At 32.8% G+C, this 25,376-nt stretch overlaps 1 protein-coding gene across 6 annotated transcripts in view; it reads right to left on the bottom strand.

The window, feature by feature from the left end:
- The window catches only part of NEK1 (NIMA related kinase 1), a 128,204-nt gene that overhangs the window by 43,867 nt on the left and 58,961 nt on the right, over positions 1–25,376 (bottom strand). For 4 of the 6 annotated variants that reach the window (XM_025042976.1, XM_015585129.2, XM_015585132.2 and 1 more), the window contains 5 exons: positions 16,297–16,332; positions 6,319–6,402; positions 5,799–5,882; positions 5,218–5,295; positions 4,519–4,614 (listed from right to left, as the gene is read on the bottom strand). In XM_025042976.1, the coding sequence (XP_024898744.1) occupies positions 4,519–4,614; positions 5,218–5,295; positions 5,799–5,882; positions 6,319–6,402; positions 16,297–16,332 (378 nt within the window). The remainder of the gene's footprint in view (positions 1–4,518; positions 4,615–5,217; positions 5,296–5,798; positions 5,883–6,318; positions 6,403–16,296; positions 16,333–25,376) is intronic. The other 2 variants (XM_006906326.3, XM_015585133.2) reach the window with 2 other exon arrangements.

Below are 25,376 nucleotides of genomic sequence, written 5' to 3'. Positions count from 1 at the left end.
GAACTCTGTCTCTAAAAAACCAAAAATAGAAAAATATTTGTATATGAATAATTTTCTAGTATAATGCATTTATAAGAATGTCTAAGTGTAAGAACAGCACAAGGTCATCAGAAAGAGAAATGTTTCTGCCCTGGAGGAAGCCTACCTGTATGGCAGGTGCAAAGAACAGGACAAAGACAGAAACAGAAATGAAATAACACAAAACAGTTAAATGCAATTAAATGGGAACTCATCATATTCAAAATACACTCTCTGATCTAAGAAAGAATTCCTCTAATTCCATTTTTCATTGAATTTTAATTAAATATGTTGCTATACTTGTTAAAAATTGAGTATCTTTCTTATATATTTCACTCACAATATGAGCATATATGCTGGCCGAGAAAGTAAACACTGTATTATTTGGGAGGAAAAATCTATCATCATACATTAAAATTATTTTTCATATTAAAGTCCTATTTAGTATTACAGTTCTTACCATTAAATATGTCAGAGAAAAATTTATAAAATTGGGTTATACATGCCAAAGAATTAGAATAATTATGGCAGTGATTTTTACCATTTGTCAGATCAAAAATACTTTTGAGAATCCAGTGAAAGATATGTGGTCTTACCAAAGAAAACTACAATATACATACAAACTTTTAACAAACATTTCAGATAGTTTAGTAATGTTAACTCCAACTCTGAATACCACATTAACCATTCCTGAGTTAGAGTAATGGCCAGCAAGTAAATATTACATTTAGATTATGCTAAATTAGACATTTTGTTGAAATAATTACTTGATAAAATAACTTTAACCCATTTTCTGTAGATTAACCTGGACTTAAGTACATACATTATGAAGAGTATTTTTCAAGGTAATTTAGACAGAGCAACATTAGAGATCAAGCCTTTAATTTAGGAGATGAGGAAATAAAGGCCTGAAAATATTAAACCAGTTCTCCAAACAGGCAAATTAAGTGGCAGAGCTGAGAGTAAAAATCAAATATTCAGATTCCTAGTCTCATCTCGTGCACCAGTTTTACTGAGATATAATTGAAAATATCACTGTATGAGTTCTAGGTATACAATATAAAGGCTTGACTTACATATATTGTGAGATCATTACCACAGTAAGTTTAGTTAACATCCATCATCTCATCTATATACAATAAAAAGAAATGGAAAAAGAATTTTCTCCTCGTAGTAAGAACTCTCTTAAGGTTTACTCTCTTAACAACTTTCTCATATGCTATATCATATAGCAGTGTGTGCTACAGGCATCACATTGTACATTACATCTCTAGTACTTATTTATCTTATAACTGGGAGTTTGTACCTTTTGACCATCTTTATCCAATTCCTTCTCTCCCAACTCCGACCTCTGGTAATCATAAATAGGATCTTTTTCTATGGGTTTCCAGCCTCATTTTTTTCTTCACTATACCAGGACACATTCAGTAAACAAATGTATTCAGTAAACATTTTATGCATAATTCTGAAATATCATGAGCCACAGAAGTCTCAATTAATTTATTTGTATTACTATTCATCGGGTACCGTGCTGAACACTTTACATAGTGAATCAGTTAAAGTTCGTTGGTTGAAAGCAATAGAAACTAACTCTGAAAAAAGGGAGGAAGTGAAGGAAGGAGGAGGTGGCGGAACAGTAGCAAGTGGGATCACAAAAGCAAAAGGAAGCCCTCTTAAAAATCTGGGTAGCTTTATAGATCTAGGTGGCAGAAACTAATTCATGGTTTTCATGAGGTTCTCTTATTGGATTAAATAAACTCGAACTTCAAATCTTGTGATAGTCCGCTCAAGCTTCAAGTCCTGGGATAGAATTCTATTGGTCTACTTTAGAGGACCTGCCTATCCCTCAGCTAGAAGAAGTCTGGACACCTTATTTGACAGTTTTACCAAAAGAATACACAATAAAATAATTCTCCCAAGTGAAAATGAGTTGCTGGCCTATTGGACCTCAAAATCCAGGCTCGCTACCACAGTTTAATGCTGCCACCATAAAAATATTTCTGAAGAAATGTGAGGAAATACAAAGTTTTACCATACTAGCAACTATTATTATCTATCAGTAATACTGTCATAAAACCTATCATTTGTATGCACTTTAGAACTGAGATATATCTACCATTATAAAGGAGAAAACATATACAGAGAAAAAAGTTTTACACTGGTTTTACATAGCTTAGAAAGTAACTTTTAAGGGAGCTTTTCTTAAACTGTACTAGAAGTATATGAATGTTCTTGAAAGTATGTTGCATGAATATAATGAGGTCTATTGCAGCCTCTGGTAATAGAAAAGACTCCATTCCCACTGGTCATCTGAGGAAACAGAACAATGCTATTATGCAGGTACACAACTGCCCAGTAATAAAAGTATATAGTAAGAATGTAAAACACCTGCTCGCAGCTGAATCATGTTGGACACAATTTGTAAAATGCATTCATTGAAATATAAAACTTAACAGTTATTCTAAAGGTACTCCCCCCTCCTCTTCTCCTTTTACCTCCTCCACCACCTGTGAAATTCTGTTCCTGATGCTTAAGGAAAGTTAACTCCATGCTACAAAGACCATCAGAAGAGCGGCTTTAAAATAGTGGCCATCAGCAGAAGTAGAATCCTAATTTTTTTTCATGTTCTTAAATCCTTTGATGTCAAATAAATATATCTTGCAGAGATCTCTGAAACTGTTAATTTCCAGTAATGCCTGGAACAAGGAGCACGATTCCAAATTGAACTCATGATATGTCTATTTAAATGGATAAGATTGGATGTCGAGGCTAAGGATAAGAACATTCTGAGGTAGACAGAAATGGGGAGTGTATGGCAGGTCCAAAGAATAGGGCGAAGACAGAAATGAAACACGCAAAAAAGAGTAAAATGCGATAAAGGAAGAACTCGTCATATTAAACCACAGTCTGCGACCTAACCACAGGAAAGATTTCCACAGATATGCAGCCTGAACTCTGGGGATTTCTTTCACTCGTTCTCACGTAGCTGAACGTTTCTTTTATATTAGGAATCTGGGAAGAGAACTTCCCTGAATATTACATCAATGGGTAGATTAAAAAAAAAAAAAAATCACATTAACGAATAAACAAGACATCTGATAAAACTCCAAAAGATATTTCAGATAAAATCTGTAAAATATAGAGATAAAACTATAGTCCTTACTCTTTTACCATACATAACAGAGACATGACTAAAGTACTTCCATTAAACACAGGAACAAAATATTATCGCTATTCTTATTTAACATTTCCTAGAAGTTCTGGACAATGCGATAAGAACATAATAGTAATAAAAGGCACCACTTAAAGAAAGCAGGGGAAATTAAGGTGTGGTACATAAAAATAAAGACCTCGACACTGGGCAGATCCACATTCAAATATGTGTTCCGCACTTACTGGAAATGTCATCTCATCTAATTGTTTTACCCTTTCTACATCTGCTTTGTAAAGCTATAAAGGTTAAACAAAGCAATACATGTGCAGTAGTTATAATGTGCCTACCATACAATAAACTGTAGGAATTATTGTTATGATGTATATCAAGACTACCTGTCAATGATAGTCTCATGCTACAAACCTATAAAAATTTTATTAAAAATTGGTAGAATAGGTAAACTCATTGTAAAAGAGAGAAGCAAAAACCAACAACTTCTCCAAATATCAGCGATATTCTGTCAAGAAAAAAAAACCTATAAAAGCAGAAATGGAATTATAAACTATCAAGAACTAACCTTTACAAGAAATATAACCAGTATGAGTTAAAAATGATCAAAATTGTATAGGAGATATAACAGAAACAATGAGTAAATGTAGATATTTAGCATGCTCCTGGATAAAGACTTTATAAGCCTATCAGTTCTCCTTAAGCTAATTTGTAGGTTTAAGTTAGTATTGATAAAAATTCCAAAGGATTAAAAAAACACCAAAAATAATCCTAAAATGTATATGGTAAAGAGAGCAAATAACTAAGCATAAAAAATGTAAAAGAAAAATGAGGAATGAACATTATTAGAAATTAAATATTTTCTAAATCCATAATTATTAATGCAATATGGTACTGGCAGAACAGACAGAAAGAATGGAGCGGAAGGGAAACCCTGATACATATATGCTATAGGTTCATTCTTTAGTATATATAATAATTTAATATATCTTAAAGGTAGCACTATAGATCAGTGGCAAAAAGAAGTATAGCCATTAAGTGATGTTGGGACTTCGATTAGCTACTTGGAAATAATAAAAAAATAAAACAAATTAGGTTCTCACCTCAAATCAAATGCCCAAATAACTTTTATCCTAAAATTAATCATTCTAAAATTAAGAGAGAGAGACAGAGCAATAGAAAGAAGGAGAGCAGGGGAAGAGAAGGGAGAGGGAGAATGAATGACAATTAAAAAATTTAAAAAAATAATTACAAAATTATAATGCCTAATATACTACCCAGTAAGAGATACAAGCACGTTAACAAGACCAAGATTAAGAGTATGAGCTAAATCTTACATGCTCTTCCCATACTTTCTTTTCTCTCTCATATGCTTCCTTTCTCTTTCGTTCCAATTGTTCTTTTAATACAGAAGCACGTGCACTTGCTTGGGCCTGAAAATAAAAACAATCAACAAAATTAGTTATCAGGAAGAAGAGCGTAAGGTTTCTTTTTTTCAGGTCTCTAAAGATATTTACTTACTAGCCAAAAAAAGAAGTGTGTGTGTGTGTGCACGTGCGCTCGCACACATGCAGTGTTCCAGAATAAAAACGTTAGCTCACTTCATAGCTCCAGCATCTAAACCAGGGCTCAGCACACAGCAGCTGCTCCATAAATGTTTATTGAAAGAAAATAAATGCGAGTACATTCTAATGGAAGTACAAATGTAAAAATTTTAAACTACGATTATTATATACAAACTTCATTGATCTTCACAGAAATGAACCATTATGTTTTTAATTTTTAAGGTTACCTTTTTTCTTTTTAAGGTTACTTATGTGATGGTTTCATGCATTTGCAATGATTTCATCAAACTGATCTCTGTAATATGATATAAAGAGAGAAAGGCTATTTTTCAGAAACCAAAAAAGTTAGAGAAAAATGAAAAAGAAAAATTAAAGCAAGAGAATAAGATAATTTAACTATAAAAGACTTAAGAACACAATTCTCTATCTCAGGCTTCAATTTTCTCTAAGAAAACGATTTCTAGACTATACCTTAAGTGCTTCAACTTTTTTACGCCTCATGTCAGCCTCCTCACTTCCCTCTTGTCCTTCAGAATTATCCACTTCTTTCTGCAAAATAGATAAGCGAACCACTTAGGATAGAATCCCAAATTTAGAGCAGAGCTCTGTGAAGAGAATATGAATAAACTAAAATCTAAATATGTAAAATGGTAAACTGTTCAATTTCACTAATTTTCTCTCACAGCTACGTGGAAACACTTTACACTTACAAAGTCCTATGGACAATGGGAAAAAGATTATAAAGAGAATGACAGAAAAATGTACCATTTTACATGCCCATGGGTACTACTTATATTTTACTCATAGAATTCCTCGGCAAAAAATGGTCTTACAAATTTTAAATCATATAAAGAAGTTTACTTTATCCCCAAGTATAATTTCTGGCCTTTGACTTCCACTGTTTTCATCAGATTTTATTTTTTGTTAGTGGCACAGCACTTCTTTTTTTATGGTGGTATGGTGGTGGTGGTGGGTGTGTGGCACAGCATTTTTAATCTTTACTTATTACAATGTCATTCAATTACTTTTTTAAAAATTGATTTTTAACCTGCCTTTTCACCACGAAGTTTGGCTCTAATCTGTTGGCGCTCATTGAAATTCTGCAATCTTATTTGTCTCAGCCTTGCAAGATAAACCTACAAGAAGGAAAAAAACATAACATTTTAATGTAAAAGAAAAATTACCAATATTTTTACTCCTATATTTTTTTAAAAAAATTAAAATAAAGCAAAGTGTTAATCTGAATACAAGAAATAAAAGCTTTGAAATCTGGTTAATGGAAATGTAATATTAGCTTTCAAGTGTTTAATTTAGATCAACTTATTTCTGAAAAGAAATACATTATAATTACAAATTTTTAGTTTTATCAAAAGAAAAAATTAAACTCAGAATACTGAATAGCAGTTACGGGGCAAAATTATGACATAGATATGTCAGTCAAAATTCATTAACAGGTCCCTATACACCTACAAAATCTTCAAATAATTGTTAAGAATTTAAACCATGCAAGAAAGGAAGGCATTAAACTCAAAAATGGCTGTGACGGAGGTAGCGAACATGCGGGAAGCATACCTCTTCCTCTTTGTTTCTTGGCTTCCCTCCTCTTGAAGAGCTGGACCTGCCTCCATACATAGCTGCCAGGTTTTGCAGGAATCCCTGTTCATCATTTAATGTACTAAGTTTAAAGAATGACTAAGGCTACATCAGCATCTTACTTAGGAATATCCAGGTGCCACTTTATTTCTTTTGGCTTATACTGATAGTTCCTAGCTGATAAACTGATAACAAACCCTGGCATTTTCTTGTATCAATTTAACCAACAGATTCAGTGACAACAGAAGGAAGCAATTAAACCTCAAACATAATTATTCAAAACCAAGACCAGCTATGTTTTCATTAGCCACACATGTAAACAGGTTTTCAAAACTGTTTTGGAGGTTAGCTAAAACCCAAATCAAATTTTTTCTCTACAAAGGGCAATCATTTCTCCATGTTTGTTTCACACAAAATAAAAACACAATATAAAATATTTGAGCTTAAACTCTTTTTATTCAGCCACATCCTGTTACTATACTACAAATGATCATACCCAATCACAAACTAATTCATCTTTTAATATAGTTTATCTTATTAAAAATTAATATTCTTTAATAAAAGTATCAGATTGTCAAATTAACCATTTTCTCTTCCTTCAGCACACAACTATGCTTCACGTTCTTCCTAATTAAAAAAAATCCTCATTCCCACTTTCCTGCCTGTCTTTTTATCAGCTTGTTGAGAGCACACCTTTTATGTTCATCGCCTCCAATTTACCGCTTGCCATTTATTTTTTAACCCATTACAATCTGTTTTCTGATCCCGCTATGACTGAAAATTTTCTAAGGTTACCCATGACCGTTAGTTCACAATACAAATTTTGCAATTAAGATTTCCACTGGAAATTAGTTTGAACTAAATCTACTTAATTTACATAAGTATTTTTCCCCTCATAAAAATCATGTATGTTCACTGTAGAAAATTTATGAAATGGAAAAATATGAATCAGTCATAATTCTACCAACTGAGAAACAAAATTTAAGATTACCTTCCAAATTTTCTTCTATGCATATGTATGGATGGATATGTACACATTTATTTTTACAAAACTGTAATTTTACTGTATTCTGATTTTTTCACTTAATATTAATCAACATTAATATTCTGAGTTTCCACATTCAACATTATTAAAAACATTACTCTTAACTGACTATATAAAATTCATAACCCACTAAATAGTGAATTATGATTCACATACACACATATTCTTCTCTTTCAGTATTTAAAACAGCACCCTCTCCTGGGATCTTCCAATCTTCCCTATTTTTCATAGGCTTTTCTCTTCCTTGGCTCATTGCTAATGTCAATATTTTCTAGAGATTCGTTCTCTGGCCCTCCTTCCCTTTTCATTCTTAGGCTTTAACATATGTTGCCAATTCCCAAATCTAAACCAACCTTGCAGTCCTTTTCTCTTAAACTTTTGTATATAGGCAACTGACACCTGAACAACTCCATTCTTACATAGCACAGCTTCCTCAATTTATAAACCTAACTTCATCATTCTTTTTGCTATATGATCTTACTCCTACCTCACTTACTGCTCACAATTGGCCTCCCAAGTCAGCAGGCTGAGAGTTATTTCGCCTCTCTCCCATCTGCCAAATACAAATGACAACTAACCAATTCTACCTTCTAATAACTCCAGAATTCATCTCTTTAGTTTCTGCTTTAGCTCAGGCTCTCTTCTTTTGATTTCTGGATTTCCAAAAGGGCTTCCTAACTTATTTTACCTCTGGTCTTAAATCCCTCCAATCTATTCTCTACAGTCCAGTCAGAGTAACCTTTCCAACATTCTCCTTCACATCTAGCCCCAGATAAATCTTTCAATGGTTCCCATTACATTCAGAATACAACTCGCATTCTGTTGAATGGCAGATAAGGCATCTCTAGTCTCATTTCTGCCACTGCTCATTCATAAAGTCTACATGCAAGCCATGACAACTATTTGTGGTTTGTGGACAACCCCATGACCTTACTCATCTTAAAATGGCTAACTAATCATTTTCCAAAATGCAAATCAACCATCTATCATCTCGAAAGCCTTGCCCAAGCATTCTCTAGTGCGCTAAGTGTGACCTACCCATACCATTTCTTATACAATTATAAAAAATATATTTTTATGTAAATGCTCCCACAGGAGCACTCATCAGAAGAAGTCTACTACAATAGTGGAGAACGTGGACTGTGACAGACTGTGAAGTCTGGAAGTTCACGTATTCATCAATGCCTCCTAACCACTGCTGACCTTCAGCAAAATTACTTATACTTGCTTTAAGTCTGGCATAAATAATACCACCCATTTCATGGGTGTACCAGAACAAAAAGTATTGTTACATGCTCTGTCTTTCTCCTGTCAGCTTAACAAAAGGCTTCTGCCCACTTAGTTTCTTCCCCTCCTCAAGGAGATCTTGGCATTAGCTTATCAGTTACTTGAGCTTTTGAGATATAGGTCACTGAGTGGGGGAGGTGAGGGAAAACAAGAAATAGGAATGGCTGGGCAAAGATATGAGGTAAACTCTAAAAAAAAAAAAAATAGGAATATCTACAGAGTTACAGGAGAGTGGGTGGCAAAATGAGTATTGCTATAGATTTTATCTTCCCTTCATGGTATTTGAGAAATAAAAAAAAAAAATCTGAGTTACTCTGAAATAATCTTTTTAACATTTTAATATTTAACAAAAATCTTTTATCATTTTAGTTTGAAATATTATAGATTTACAGAAAGGTGAAAAGTAATATACAGAGAGGTTCTTTTATCCAGCCTCACCTAATTTTATCATCTTGCATAACTATACTACACTATCAAAACCAGGAAACCGGCACTGGTACAAACCATAAAGATTGGTTTCACCAATTATACACGTACATATTTGTGTATCTGTATTAATGCAATTTTATCACACATATAGCTTTGTGTAAGTAACCACCGCCATAATCAAAAAACTAAACTGCACCATTACTATAACACTTTATAGCCATATTCACTACTCCGATCCCTAATACCCGTCGACTATTAATCTTTTCTCCATCTCTAATTATATTTCATGCATTATATATATATGGAATCGTATAGTATGTATCCTTTTGAGACTCACTGTTTTTACTCAGTATTATTTTCCTTGCAGTCCATCCAAGGTATTAGATGCATGAATCAATGGTTCATTCCATTTTACTGCTGAATATTATACCATTGGACGGATATAGCATAATTTGTTCACACATTCATCCACTTTAGTACATCTGGGTAGTTTTCAAATTTTTGGCTATTAATAGTAAAGTTGCTAAGAACATTCACATACAAGTTTCTAAATGAGTATAATTCTTTTCTCTGGGACATAAGCCCCAAAATGGAATTACCTACTCTTGGTAGAGTAAATACATTTTTAGTTTTAAAAAGGACTGCCAAACTATTTTAGACAGTGGCTGTATCGTTTTACGTTTTTACCAACAATGTATAGGTGATCATTGTTGGTAAATGATCGGCCTCATCAGCATTTGGTTTTATCACTATTTTTTATGTTAGGCATTCTGATGTGTGTAGTAGGTACATTATTGTGATATAAATTTGTATTTTCTAAATGGCTAACGATGATAACCATCTTTTCATATGTTTATTTGCCATCTGTATATCTGCTTTAATAAAATGTTTAGCATGTCTTTTGCCCATTTTCTAAGTGAATTCTTTGTGCTTTTAATGTTGAGTTTTGGTGGTTCTTTATATATCCTAGATACAAATCCTTTGCTGAATATAGGGTTTACAAATATTTTCTCCTAATCTGTAATTTGCATTTTCTTTCTCTTAACAGGGTCTTTTGCAGAGCAAAAGTTTTTAATTCTGATAAAAGTTCAGTCTATCAAATTTTCCTTTTATGGATCATGATTTTGGTGTCAAGTCTAAGAACTGAATTCTAGGTTCTGAAATTTTCTTTCTCTAGAAGTTTTACAATTTTATGTTTTATATTAGAGCACATCTGTTTCGAGTTAATTATTTTATAAGGTGTGATGTTTACATTAAGGTTCATATTTTTCCCTGTATATGGATGTCCAATTTTTCCAGCACTATTAGAAAGACAACCCTTCCCCCACTGAATTGCTTTTGCTTCTTTGTCAATAATGGGGCATATTTGTAAGGATCTATTTTTCGTTTCTCTATACTGTTCCATTGATTTATGTATCTATCCCTCCACCAGTTACTACACTGTTTTGATTACTATAGTTATAAGTAAGCCTCAACATCAGGAAGGGTCATTATTCCTACTTTATTCCTCTTCAAACTTGTCTTGGCTGTTTTAAGGCATTTTTCATGCCATATAAATTTTAGAATAAGCTTGTCGATGTCTATAAAAAATGTTTGAGATTTTACTAGGAATTGCATTAAATATATAGATCAATTTAAGAAGACCTGCCATTTTTACTACATAGTCTTCCAATTCACGAACGTGGTATGATTCTCCAAGTATTGAGGTCATCTTTGATTTCATCAACATTTTGTCATTTTAATCATACAAATCTACATGCTTTGTTAGATTCTTTTAAAATTTTCTTTGGAGCAGATATAAAGGGTATTGCATTTTTTAAAATCAGTGTGCACTTGTTCTTTGTCAATGAATAGACAGGGAGGAGGCATGGGATAGATTCTTCCTCATAGCCCTCAGAAGGAACCAATCTTATCAACATGTTGATCTCGGACTGCTACTCTACAGAACTATGAGATAATAAATTTCTGTTGCTTAAGCCACTTTGTAGTGCGCTTTGTTACAACAGCCCTAGTAGATTAATAAACAGAAAATGCACATAAATTGCTTAATCTAATGTCTGACATTATACTCTTTCAACAAACAGTTGTTATTATTAAATTGTTTATTGTCTATCTCCTCTATTGGTTATCTTAAATTCTCTTGCTGGCACAAAATCTAATATATTAGAGTCAATAAATGTTTGTGTAATACTAAATAAATGCATGAATGAAATAATGAAATATTTACCATGTAACTGATCATTTTTAAAGGCATTTTTCCATTATAAATACAGAATAATTTGAGTTAAGTAACATTTCTCAAGACAAATAATACTCCATTATTTTTTATAAAATTCAGAAGTTAAAAAAAATTTTTTAATAAAATTTGAAAGTTTTTATGTTAAATTATTCAACAACAACAGCAAAAAAACAAACAAACAAAAAAATTCTTGTACATGTGTACTAGAAGGTATGTACAAAAATCTTCAAAGCAGAACTGGAACCAACCTAAATACCTACTGTCAGGAGAATTAATAATTGTGATATATTCGCCAACAGAATATTATATAGCTATACTTAACTACATGAAAGAATCTTAGAAAAATAATGTTGAAAGAAGAAAAGCAAGTCCCAATCTATATACAGTATATAATTTTTATAATGCTCAAAATAAGCAAAATAAAAAAATACATTGTATAGGCATATCTACTTAAGAGAAAAAATGTATTGAAATGATTCCACAAAAATGAGAAATTCAAAATTTAGGATAATGGTCACCTCTGAGAGAAAACAGAAGAATAGGTTGGGACAAGGGTTGCCAAATCTAGCCTGCCACCTGTTTTTGTATGGTCCATAAGCTAAGTGTAGTTTTTTACATTTTTAAATGGTGGAAAAAATGAAAATAAATATTTCATGACCACATGAAAATCATATGAAATTCAAATTTCATTGTGCATTAATAAACTTTTATTAGAACTCAACCTTGTTAATTCACTTACACAGTGTCTATGGTTATTTTTGTGCTACAATGTAGTTAGTAGTTATGACAGACACCTTATGGCTCTGAAAACCTGAATTATTTACTATTTGGTCCTTCACTGAAAAACATTTGCCAATCCCTACTGACCTTATATAGACTAAACTTCTTGTTAGTGTTTCACCTCCTAGGTATATTATTTTGCTTCATAATTTACACATATATTATGTATATTCTTTTCTATGTACCATTATATTTTAGAAGGATAATAAGGGAATAATTTTTAAAGAACTGAAAAAATAATCTTTTCAAATGAAGCAATTTAGTGTAACAGAACTAATTTACGATCAGGAGATTGTATAATAAGAGTCAGCAAACTATATAATCTTCAGCTGAAATCTAGTCTGCTGTCTGATTCTGTAAATAAAGTTTTAGTAGAACACAGCAACACCAACTTGTTTACCCTTTCACTACTATGGCAGGTTTGAGTAGTTACAACAGGACACCATATGGGTTGTAAAGCCTAAAATATTTACTATCTGCCCTTTTACAGAGAAGGCTTGCCTATCCCTGATCCACAAAATTATCGGGTCTACAAGTTTAACCTAAATTAAACAAATACTAACAGAGAATTTAAAAAGGAACAAACAGCATAGTCAAACAGTTGAAAGCATAATTTTAAAAGTCAGACACACGAGGCTTGGCTTGGATCCTGCTTGTGGACATACTATGTGATCTTCAGTAAAATGCTAATGACTCTGAGCCAGTTTTAAACCTGTAACTTTTGAATAAGAATTCTCATTCTAGAGAATTATAGTCAGGTTTAGATTCTCAGTAACTTTAGTTAATTTTTATTAATACTGTTCAGACAAAAACAAACCACTTGGGCTAAAGCTTTTCTTATTAGTTTCCCTAATCTGTATTTTTAAAAATTTCAGTGTTACCCAAACAGGGAAAATTCTGAATTACTACACAAGCATATGAAATCATTTGTAAAATCCATGATTTCTTTAAATTACGATTCAATCTACAACTTATTTCAATTCTAAATGCTTATGCACAGGTCAGAGACTTCAATTTCATTTACCATAGAAAAAATTTATGATTCATTAGAATTTCCCAAAGCAGTTAATAAGATGAACTGATCAAATCATTTAACTACAGCAGTTACCCAATTACAGAAGATTAATCTTTAGGATTCAGAACTTAATTTTAACTGTTTAGGTTTGTTTATTTATAATGTGATTTTTAAAAGTATTAGAAAACACATATTAGGTTTAATATATCTGTCACAATCTCTTTAAGATTGCTTCTCTTCATTAGCAAAATGGAAATTCTGTGAGTGGTTATTAGGATAAATCACTATGTAAATGTATATACATTTGCAAACCGCACAAACAAATCATGAATATTAATATTTATCAATAGATAAGTATTATGTGCTACCTTAAATTACTAATGTTGATGTATTTTTCTTCAAGAATCAGGGTTATTATATCCATCATTATAGTGTGCTATAGAAAGAGCTCAGCAGAGAAGCGAAAGTTGTCACAGCCCAAAAATACACAGTAATGACCATTATAAAATTAGTACCCACATATTATTCCATTCCCTCTTAACACCAGTTTCTATTCACATTCATCACATCAAAGTCTCTGTTGGTAAATCTCTTCCTGATTGTTGGATGTTGTAAATATCTGACAATATAACATACATTTAACACCAACTGACTGACAAAAATAAATTGCAAATCTTGCCAAAGATAAAGGATTTCATGAGGATGATGACAGTGATATTAGAAAATTGCTCAGATCACATGTAAAATCATCTACAAATACAACAGAATTAGAAAAGTGAATAAAAGAAAATTACGAAGAATTATGATGTTGGTCTTTCAAAATATTTTGGGTATTAAAAAATTAGGTAAAGTTTTCATTAACCAATGTCACCATAATAAATTTTTAAAAATTAAGTAAAGATCTTTGGAAAACTGCCAAAGTGTCTGCCAGTTTTGCATAAAATAGCTCTCTTTTATAATATAGTTATGAATGTAAAATATATAAAAACAAGAAGTGAATTAGTGTAATTAGTACAATTACATTAAACACACCAGTTAAAAGACAGAATTTATTAGAAAGGATTTAAAATTATCCACACAAACCAAGAGAGATTCACTACAAAAAAATCATTACAGGTAGATTAAAAGTAAAAGGATGGAAAAAGATATACCATTCAAACACTAACCAAAAGAAAGTTGGGATGGTTATATTAATATCAAAGAAAGCACACTTCAGAAGAAAAAAAAAATTGACAAGAATGTGACACAGAGACTCTAAGGTGGCCTCCATGATCCTTCCTCTTAAGATTTACATCCTTGTGTAATCCCCATCCTTTGAGTATGGGGAGGAGATGTGACTGCTTCTAACCAATAGAATGTAGCAAAGGTAATAGGATGTCATTCCTGTAATTTCAGCAATATTATATTATATATCATTCTGTTTTGCTAGCACACTCCCACCATAGGCTACCCTTGCTCAGTGAAGTACGTAGACATGTAGATAAGTCCATGTGGCAAGGAACTTCAGGCAGTCTCTAGAAACTGAGGGAAACCTCTGGCCAACAGCCAGCAAGTAGTTGGGACCCTCATTCATCAAGCCAGAAGGAAATGAACTGTCTCACCAACATGAATGAGTTTGTAAGTAAATCCTTCCTGAACTGGGTCTCCAGCCAAGTAAGACCTTACGAAGAGGACCTAGCTAAGCTGTGCCAAGACTTCTAACCCACAGAAACCATAGGTAATAAATGTCTGTTGTTAAAAGCCACTAGGTTGTGGTAATTTGTTATACTGCAAAAGAAAACTAATACAAGAAATAAAAAAAGAAATCACACACACAGACACACAAACAACCCTCAAAACTCTAAATGAACTCTTAAAAAAAAAAAAAGGAAATATTTGACAACTGCAAGGATAAATAGACAAATTCACAATTATATTTGCAGACTCTGACACTCCTACCCCAGTATCAAACAGAACATAGACAGAATTTCAGCAGGGATCAGGAAGTACTGAAAAACGCCATCCATTAAGAGGATCTAATAGCAACTTATATAATACTCCATCTAACAAAAGCAGAATACACATTCTTTTCAGGTGCATAAAGAACATTCATGAAAGATAGATCATCTTTGATCAAAGTACGAACCCTAACAAATATAAAAGGACTGAATGAAATTCTATGTTCTCTGATGTATGTTCTCTGACTATAATAAAATAAAACAAGAAAACAATAACAGAAAATAGGAAAATGTGAAAACACTTGAAAATTAAACAATGCACTTTCTAAGTAATATATGCACCAAAGAGGATGCTTCAAAAGAAATAAGAATATATTTTGAACTGAATGAAAATGAAAACATAACATAGCAAAATTTGTGGGAGTGAACTAAAGCAGGGCTTAGAGGGAAATTTATAGAATGAAATACCAGTATTAGTAAAGAAAGAAGGTCTCTACTATCTCAGCTTCGACCTTAAAAGACTAGAAAAGAGCAAAACAGATATCAAAGGAAAATAACACTGACAATGTACTAATGCCACTAAATTATATATTTTAAAATGGTTAAGACAGTAAATTTTATATTATGTGTATTTTACCATAATAAAAACCTAAAGGTAAAAAGTAAAACTATAAAAAAATTTTAAAGAAAAAAATAGGAGAAAATCTTTGTGACTGTTGGATAGGCACAGAGTTCTTAGACATGACACCAAAGCAAAATCCATAAAGAAAACTGACAAATTGAACTTCATCAAAGTTAATACCTTTGCTTTCCAAAAAATACTAAAAGAATGATAATTCAAGCTGAAAACTTGAAAAAAACATTGGCAAATCACTTATCCAATAAAAGACTTGTATCTAAAATATAACGAACTCTTAAAGCTAAACAATAAACACCAAATGGACAAAGTACTTAAAGAGATCCTTCTTTAAAGAGGTTATAGGGATGACAAGTACATGAAAAGTCATTCACATCATTAACACTAAGAGAAATGCCAATTAAACCACAATAAGATACCCCTATACATGGATTAGAAGGCTAAAATAAAAAATACTGACAATACCAAATGCTGATGAGGCTGTGAAGCAAATGGAACTCTCATATATTGTTGATAAGAATACAAAATGGTACAAGTTCTTTGAAAAATGATTGACATTTTTTTAAATCAAGTTAAATATACACTTACCATACGATCAAGCAAACCCACTCCTGGGTATTTACCCTAGAAAAATAAAAACACTCATACAAAAACTTGTAAATGAATGATCAAAGCAGCACTATTCAACAACCCAATGCCCTTCAACGGATGAACAAATAAACTAATTGCAGCATATCCATACAATGGAATACTGTCTGTTACAAGTCATTGAGTTGGCTCTGACTTCTGGCTACCTTATGAATGAGTGACCGAATGGCCTCTTTTATGGAGTCAATCTATCTCATATTTGGTCTTTCTCTTTTCCTGCTGCCTTCTATTTTTTCCCAGGATTGTTGTCTTTTCCAAAGAATCCTGCCTTCTCATGATGTGCTCAATACAGGATAACTTCTGTTTTGTTATATTTGCCTTCAGCAATGTTTCCGGCTTAATTTGCTCTAGGGCTCACTTTGTTCCTCCTTCTGGTGGTCCAGGGTATCCACAGAGCTTTCCTCCAACATGATAATTCAAATGAATCAATTTTTTTCCTCTCAGCCTTCTTCACTGTCCAACTATTATATCCATACACAGCAATTGGGAATACAAGGATCTAGATGATCTCAGCCTTGGTCTCTAATGACATATCTTTGCTCTTAGTAATTCTTCCATTGCTGCCCTTCTACATCTCAGCTTTTTCTTCATTTTGGCTGCAGTCTCCATTAGAACTGATGACTGAAGCAAAGTATTTAACCTTTTTGATATCTCCACTGTCTATGTTAAAGTTGTATATTTCTTTGTACAATCATGATTTTTCCTTTGTACATTTCATGATTTTTGCCTTCTTGATGTTCAAATACAGTCCTACTTTGGCACGTTCTTCTTTCATTTTCATCAGAAGTCATTTCCAATCATTGTTATTTTCTGCTAGAAAGATGGTGTCATCTGTGGATCTTAAGTTATTGATATTTCCTCCACCAATTTTCACTCCTCTTTCCTCTGAGTCTAGCCCAGTTTATAGTATATGTTCTGCATATAGATTAAATAAATAGGGAGATAAAATGTACCCTTGTCTATCGCTTTTGCCTATAGGAAACCATTCTGTCTCTCCATATTGTGTTGTGACAGTGGTTTCCTGTCACAATACAAGTTATGCATTAGGACAATCAAGTGCTAAGGGAAGACCCTTTCTTTCTGAGCAATTGATAGTTTTTCAAGATCCAGGCAGTTAAAGGCTTTATTGTAGTCTATAACACACAGACTAACCTTCTGAAATTGTATGGAGTACTCCAGTATGCAACGAATGTTTGTGATTAGATCTCAAGTGTCTCTTCTTTTTCTGAATTCAGCTTGAACATCTGGCATTTCTCGCTCCATATAAGGTAAAAGAAATCTTTGTGGCATCACCTTGAGCATCACTTTGTGTAGGAAATAAGAGCAATGATCTTATAATTTTTGCTTTCCTTGACATCTTCTTTCTTAAAAATTGAGATATATACTGAACATTTCTAGCCTGTAGGCCACTGTTTTGTTTACCATATTTGTTTCCATATAGGATTTTGACAGATTCAGTCTCTGACAGTCTCTGTAGCATGAAACAATGGATTACTACTAACCAATAAAAGCAACCAAAAAACTACTGATACGTGCAACAACTTTGCTTGAATATCATTAAGGTGAACGAAAGAAGCTAATTGCAAAAGGTTATAAACCATTATGCAAATGTACACATACATATAATGTAAGACATTCTTGAAAAGAGAAAGCTACAGTAATGAAGAATAGATCAGCGGTTGTCAGGGTGTTAGGGGTTGAGGGAGAGCATGACTATACTGAGAAAGAACATAAAAAGTTTTTGGGATGATGAAATTGTATCTTGATTGTGGCAGTGATTACATGAATTTATATATGTGTTAAAATTCATAGAACTGGAAAGAAAATGAAGTTAAATCTTCCTGTACAATAATTTTAAAAATAAAAAGAAATTTTTAGAAAAATGAAGTGCCAATGCAACATCTAGGAACAATGTTCAGAAGGCAGCTAGGTAAAAGTTAGGAGAGTAGTCTGAGTAACTGAAAAAGGTTTTGAAGTCATCAGTCCCTGGTAGAATAAGTGAGATCATCCCAAGATATTATTTACAGTGAGAAAATAACCAAGAATAGAACTCCAGAAAATACAGACATTTAAAGACAAGAATCCTATAAGAGAAGATATTAAGAAATAGTAATCAGAGAAGTAAAGAATAAAGAAATTTGAAGTAGGAGCTCATAAGATCAAATGTCACAGAAAGGTCAAGTAAGTTAAAGATTTAAAATATTCATTATATTTGGAAAGATGGATATTGGTGACATGTTTTTCAATATGACTATGTGGTGATAAGCTGTGTACATGAATGGAAAACTGAATAGTAGGTAAGCAACCAGAGACAGCAGATGCTTCATTCATTTGAGGCGTCTGGTTATAAAGAGGAAGAAAAGGACAGGACAGTGACTACAGAGGAATGTGAGAAACATAAATATATTTATAGGCTATCAGGGGGTACTAGTAAAGAAGGAAAGTTCAGAAAAGAGAGGAAACAATTGAAGGTCCTTAAGTAAACAGAACTGCATAGAAGAAAAGGAAACAAAAGTGTGAGGTATTTAATATCTCTATACCTCAGTAAGATGTAAAATGGAAATAAAACAGAATGTACCTCGGGGCGCTATTGTGAGAATTAACTGAGTTAATATAGGCAAAGAACTTAGAACTATGCCTGACATTTAGTAAGCACCCAATAAATGATGAATGTTAACAATTATCAGTATTATAATTATCAAATTGGATGAAATGAGAAAGATTACTTTTGAACAGAGAAAGTTATGTCCTATGAGACTGGAGAAAATAAAGAAAGATTGGGTACTATGATGAATAAATTATAAGTATGGAGGCAGAAAAGCTGAGGAAATGTGAGTTTATTAAGCTTAATTTTCTCTGTAAAGTAATGATTACCTTTAAAGAGAATGAAGGACAAAATCATTGTGGAAAATTCCCACTGTGGGCAATGGGAGAAGCTTTTGACCATGAAGATACAAAAAGATTACTGAGTAGGACTGACGGCTTGGCAGAAACCAGAGACCATATACTGATCTGATATTAATCATCATAGCTTTAATTTTCCCCAGCAGTGTTCAGAAGCTTGAATATAAAAATGGTCACTAGTTAAGTTACACATAATAAGGAGGGATATATCTACTCAGTTAAAGGGCTACCTAGGGAAGATAGGCTAGTCAATTATAACGGTATTCATATAAATGAGTAAATTTAATTTTCAGGCTATTCTGATGAGTTTAAAGACATCTCTTTTGGAAACTACACAGATATCCATCAACAGAGAAATGAATAAATAAATTGTGATACATCCATACAAGGAAATATGACTCAAGAATAAAAAAGAACAGACATTGATACACATCAGCCTGAAAAAGTTATATACTGTATGATTGATAAGTTTACATGAAATTCTAGAAAAGATAACACTATCTAGTACAGGAAGCAGATCAGTGGTTGCCTACAGTTAGTGGCAGACTGATTGTAAAGGGGTGCAAGGAATTCCTCCCAATTTTATTGATATATAATTGACATACGACATTGTATTAGTTTAAGGTTTTAGAGTACATGTATATGTCGAGAAATGATTAACACTGTAAGTTTAGTTAATATGCATCATCTCACATAGTTACAAATGTTTTTTTTTCTTGTGGTGAGACAAAGAAATTTAAGAAATGATGGAATAGTGCTATTCCATGATTGTAGCAGTGGTTAAATTACTATATACATTTGTCAATCATATTGCGACATATGCTTAACGTTGATGAATTTCATTGTATCATATCATATCTTAATAAAACCAATTTTTTAAAAAAGTTCTTGTTTGGAGACCTGGGTATGTTCCACTATCATGTATGTTGCTACAGACAGCACTTAAAAGTAGCTCTTTCACCTTGCCTAGTCTACTGTCCCTAAATGTAGTCCCTAGAATTATAGACAAAGGGAGGGTGGTAGGCAGAATTTTAAGAAGACTCCCAAAGTTTCTTGCCATTCGTCCACATTCAACATGTTTACAAACCCTTCATAATCTCCAGGACTGTTGATAAGATGGATTTGACCCCCCATAATTATGTTATGTTAAATGGGATGACTGACATTAAAATAATGGGATTTTCCAGTGGGCCTGACCAAATCACATGAGCTTTTTAAAAGCAGAGTTTTCTCTTGCTGGTTGAAAAGTTATAGTCAGGAGTTTGAAACATGAGAGGAATTTGATACATGGAAAGTTCTTTGTTGCTGACATAAAGGAGGCCACCTGCAAAGACCTAAGAGTGGCCTCAGAATTTAGAGTGGTCCCAGTCAAAAGCTAGTCAGACAATAGAGACCTTAGTCCTACAGCAGCAAGGAAGTGAATCCTACTAACACTCTGAGGAAGCACTGAAGAAGATCTTGCCCTGGTTGAGCCTGCAGATGAGGATACCTTGAGTTCAGCTTTATGAGACCACCAACAGAAGACCCAGTTAAAACTTGCCAGATTCTTGACCCACAGAAACTGTGAGCAATAAATTTGTGTTGCTTTAAGCCACTAAATTTATGGTAATTTGTTATATAGCAACAGAAAACTAATAGAGGCATATTTTAAATAGTACCTCTACCTCATCATTAAAAAGTTACAGTTTAGAACTTAAAATGTGTGAGGCATTTTATACTTCCCACAGTTAACCTCAGCCCTCAGTTCTATTCACTGGCTCACATTACTAGTGTATATATTCAGCATTAAATTATAAATTACTCTAGATAAACTATGTCTAATTAAGCTTTAATTAGGTTACTTTTAATTAACTAACCTATCACCAACAAAGTTTTTTTTAAAAAAACTGCCCTGTTGTTAAATTAGTGAATAAAACAAGTAATATATGATGCACATACCCAAATATACTAAAAAACAGAAATTCTTCACTCTAGCCACATCTTTCTAAAGCAAAGTTTTATGTATACATTTAGTCATCTAGGGAATAAAGAAATTCTACACAGTTTAACAAAATTAATCTTGGAAACTCATAAAAAATCACTGTCAAGATGCACTGCTGATCTGTACTGCATATTTTTTTGAATGATAACACAACGAAATGAAAATACTAATTTCTGATTGCAAGATGGCAGAGTGACACTGTAGCCTATCCCCTTACAAAATCCTAGAATAGAGAAGTGGTCATTTTAAATGAATACATATCAGCACTCAAGAACAAGCAAAGCTCTTGGTAGTCTCAAGAACAGAAGAAATCCAGAGATAAGTACACAAAATCAGTTTAAAGTAAGAAGCTTTACAAGCAAAAGCATGTCAGAAAGACAAATACCACAGAAGGTATGAGCAACGCAAAGCACATTCTAAGGCATGGTGGAAGCTAAGAGCATAAGAAGGCCTAATAGCAAACAACAGTGGTTACAATAAGAGGGTCACCTCCAGCACGCTATCTATCTCTACAAAGCAGAGTCAGTTCCCTTCAGATAGAAGAGATAAGAAAGAACTTAAGAGTGAAAAGATAGGCCAATGATCTGGATAACTGGTACTACCTAGGAAAAATGAGAAACTTGTAAGTTCAGAAAATAAGGTCTCAAGGTATTTGCTTGGCAGAATAGCAATATGTCCTAGCCATCCTCTACTCTCACTGAAAATGGTGCAGAGGGACAGATCGGTAGAGACCTGTCTCCCATCTTGTCGAGTGATCAAACAAAGGCAATGAATAATAAAATAGACACTCCCAAACATAAACACATCATCAAGAACACCAAACAGTTGAGGAATGCCAACACTATGAAATAGATAACAGTTAAAAATGGAAGAAACCGAGGTAACATAAGCAATAGCACACTAAGAACAAGATTTTACAATAACTTTGGTATCAGAGAAATGAGAACACGATCAAGGAGTTTTAGGGGAAAAATAACTAGAATTGATGGACATGAAGATACAAGTTTCTAAAATTATAAGAAACTCATTACATGGGCTGATTAGCAGCAGAGTAGACAAAAATGAATATATTAGTGAGCTGAAATTCAGGCCTAGGAATCCTTCAAAACAGTAAAAAAGAAGATTAAAAAAGAATGATGTAAGAGTACAGAAAGAAGGATATTTGATGCAGAGGTTTCAATCTGTCTAGTGGAGTTCTCTTAAGGAGAAAAAGAAGCAGCAGTGTTTGAAGAAATATTGAGAATATACCAAAACTGAAGATAAGTACTCATGTTCAAAGTATCCAGTTAGAGCCTGAGTTAAGTCAATAAAAAAACCCTGAGAAATATTCAAGTGAAATTTTCAGAACATCAAGGATAGAAAAATAGTCCTAAAAGCTATCAAAGAGAAAATAAAAATCCCTTAGAAAGAAACATTAATCAGAACATCGCATGTCTTATTAGTAACAAAAAAAGAAGATAAGGCAGTATCTTCACAGTGGTATCGAAAAGAATTTCAAACTTATATTTCTTTATCCAGCCAAGTTATTATTTAAAATTTTCAACTGTAGCCATGATGGAGTAACTGGGACTAGATCTACTCTCCTACCTTGAACAACTAAAAGTCTGAATAAAATAAATGAAACAATGGTTTATCAAACACTAGACAACAGGCAGCACAGGACAGTGATCTTTGAGAGATAGTAACAAGTGAGGTCAGCCCAGTAACTGTCCAACTTACTGCCTGGCAAGAGTTTCCAGTGTGTAGCATGGGTCCCCAAACAGAACTGAGCAGTTTCCCTGAGCTCAGAAAACAGCAATCAGAGCTTGGGAAGTTGAAGATCACTAAAATTTGTAGGACAAAGTACCAAAGGAGAGTTGCATAGATAGTATAGTAGAGGGTATCCGCTGAGTGTTTTCTCTGAGTCTCCTGATGAATGACAAGCAGCATAATATCAAAAATACCTCAGGATCACTTAGGGCTGGGGATATTTCATTCTTCCAACAGTCATGGTAGAAAGACTTCCATATCAACAGGTTCTGCCTCAGCAATGGGCCAAATTAGTTCTAGGCTAAAGGCTATTCTGGACCTGCCTAGTAAAGCTTAAAAGTAGGCCTCGAAAGACTCAAACTATTTCCAAGTAACTTAAAACTGCATCCCAGAATAAAAATCTGACATATTTAATTACCCCTCCCCGCCCCCCGCCAAAAAATATAAAATAAAATCCACAATGCCTGGTATCCAATTACTAATTACCAGGTATATAAAGAAGCAAAAAAAGATGACCCAATTGAGGAGAAAAATCAATCGGCAAACACAGATTCAGAAATGACAAAGATACCAGAATTAGTAGATAAGGTCATTAAAACAGCTGTTATAATTATATTCCATATGTTTAAGAAGGTAGAGAAAAGCATAAGTATTATAAAGAGAAAGTTTGAAAGTATAAAGATGATCTAAATAAACTTTAACACAGAAAAAAGACTAAAAATAAACAAACAGAACATCAGTTAGCTGTTGAGGGAGCATCACATGGCCTAATATATGTGTGCTGAACATCCTAGAAGGAAAAAGAGAGAGGAGAACAAAAAAACACTTTTTGAAGAAATAATGGCTGAAATTTTATAAATTTGATAAAAATTATAAACCTTCAGATCTGAGAAGCTCAAAGAACTCCAAAATAAACACAAAGAAGACTACACCAAGTACAGAGTAAACAAATCACTTTTAGCAATGAAAAAATAATGTTAGAAACAAAGTTAAAAGCTATCAGAGAAAAAAAATGATATATAGAGGAAAAAGATAAGAATGACAGCAGTTTTCTTGTCAGGAACAGACATACCAGGAGATAAGTGGAGACGTATCATTTAAGCACTGAAAGAAAAAAAACAACTTTCAACCTATAATACTATACCCAGAAAAAATTTTTCGAAAAAAGCAAAATGCTTTTTCAGACATACAAATGCTAAGCAAATTTGCCAACACACCACCACTACATATTATCATTTAACAGCGAGGACAATAAGGACATTTACCAGAAAATTTTGGAATGTTTCTCTCCAAAAGGATTACCAGAAAGTATTCTCCAGCACGAAGAAAAATAAACTGAGGAGAAATTAGTATGATGTAAGGAATAATGATGAGGAAAGAAATCTATAAATCTTGATAATTCTAGTAATTGCTTTAAAATAAGTTAAATTAAAATCTATAACTAAAATTCCAGATGCTATTAACATGGGAGGTATGAGTTAAAGGAGAATGCCGGAGGTTTTCTACTATCTACAGGAAGGATACAAACACAGATTAATTCCAGATTTAGAAAAGTAAAAACTGATCTGTGTTAAAAATATAAAGGGTAACCATTAAAAAATCTAGCTATCTTTCTATGACATTATTTCAAAGAAAAAAATATCCTAAATTGTAATAATTACATTAACTCACAAAGATATCACTTATGAACTTGTGTAGATATAAGTCTAATCAAAATATATTACCACATAATTGACCTATTTCCTATGTGAGCACGATGCTTTATGCGGTGCTGAGCTAATAGAAAAAAAATATCAGTTGTTCTGTGGACAAAAGGTCAAAAAGCAGTTGTGCACTTCTATAAGTCAAAACTATTAAGAGTTTTAACTATTGAAATGATTATCTAAAAACTGTTAATATTTTCTTGGATACGTGACTTAATTTAGTTAACTGGCATAATTAGAGGCTTTAATACACACTTTGTTTCTAATTTGCTTTAAAGTAAATGTGTAATTACTCATATATTTATCCAAATGTTTATTTCTCATTTTTCTTTAAATTCTCTGCTACTTGAACTTAAAAGCATTTAAAAACCAAAAGCATATGGGGTGGGGGGTGGGGAGAATGAGCAATGTAGGAACTTATTTATTCAATATAAATATCTTGATTGCCATACCTACTCCAACTCTTTTTAAAGGAAAGATACAGCTGTGGACTTACTTCCAATGAACAAAACCAACAAGAAAATTTTACCCTTGATATAAAAGATTTAAATAAGTCAAAATACATCACAATTTTATACTCTAAATGTTTAGAGTAAATGTTTGGAAAAGATTACAGTTCTTTTCACTTATACCTACCTTATTCCAGACCTTTGCTTTGAATACAATTATGTTCAAAAACCTCA

This window comes from Pteropus alecto, unplaced genomic scaffold (assembly GCF_000325575.1).
Source record: "Pteropus alecto unplaced genomic scaffold, ASM32557v1 scaffold50, whole genome shotgun sequence".
Taxonomy (NCBI): domain Eukaryota; kingdom Metazoa; phylum Chordata; class Mammalia; order Chiroptera; family Pteropodidae; genus Pteropus; species Pteropus alecto.
Note: the sequence above shows the minus strand (reverse complement) of the source record. Positions and strands in the feature narration are given on the sequence as shown.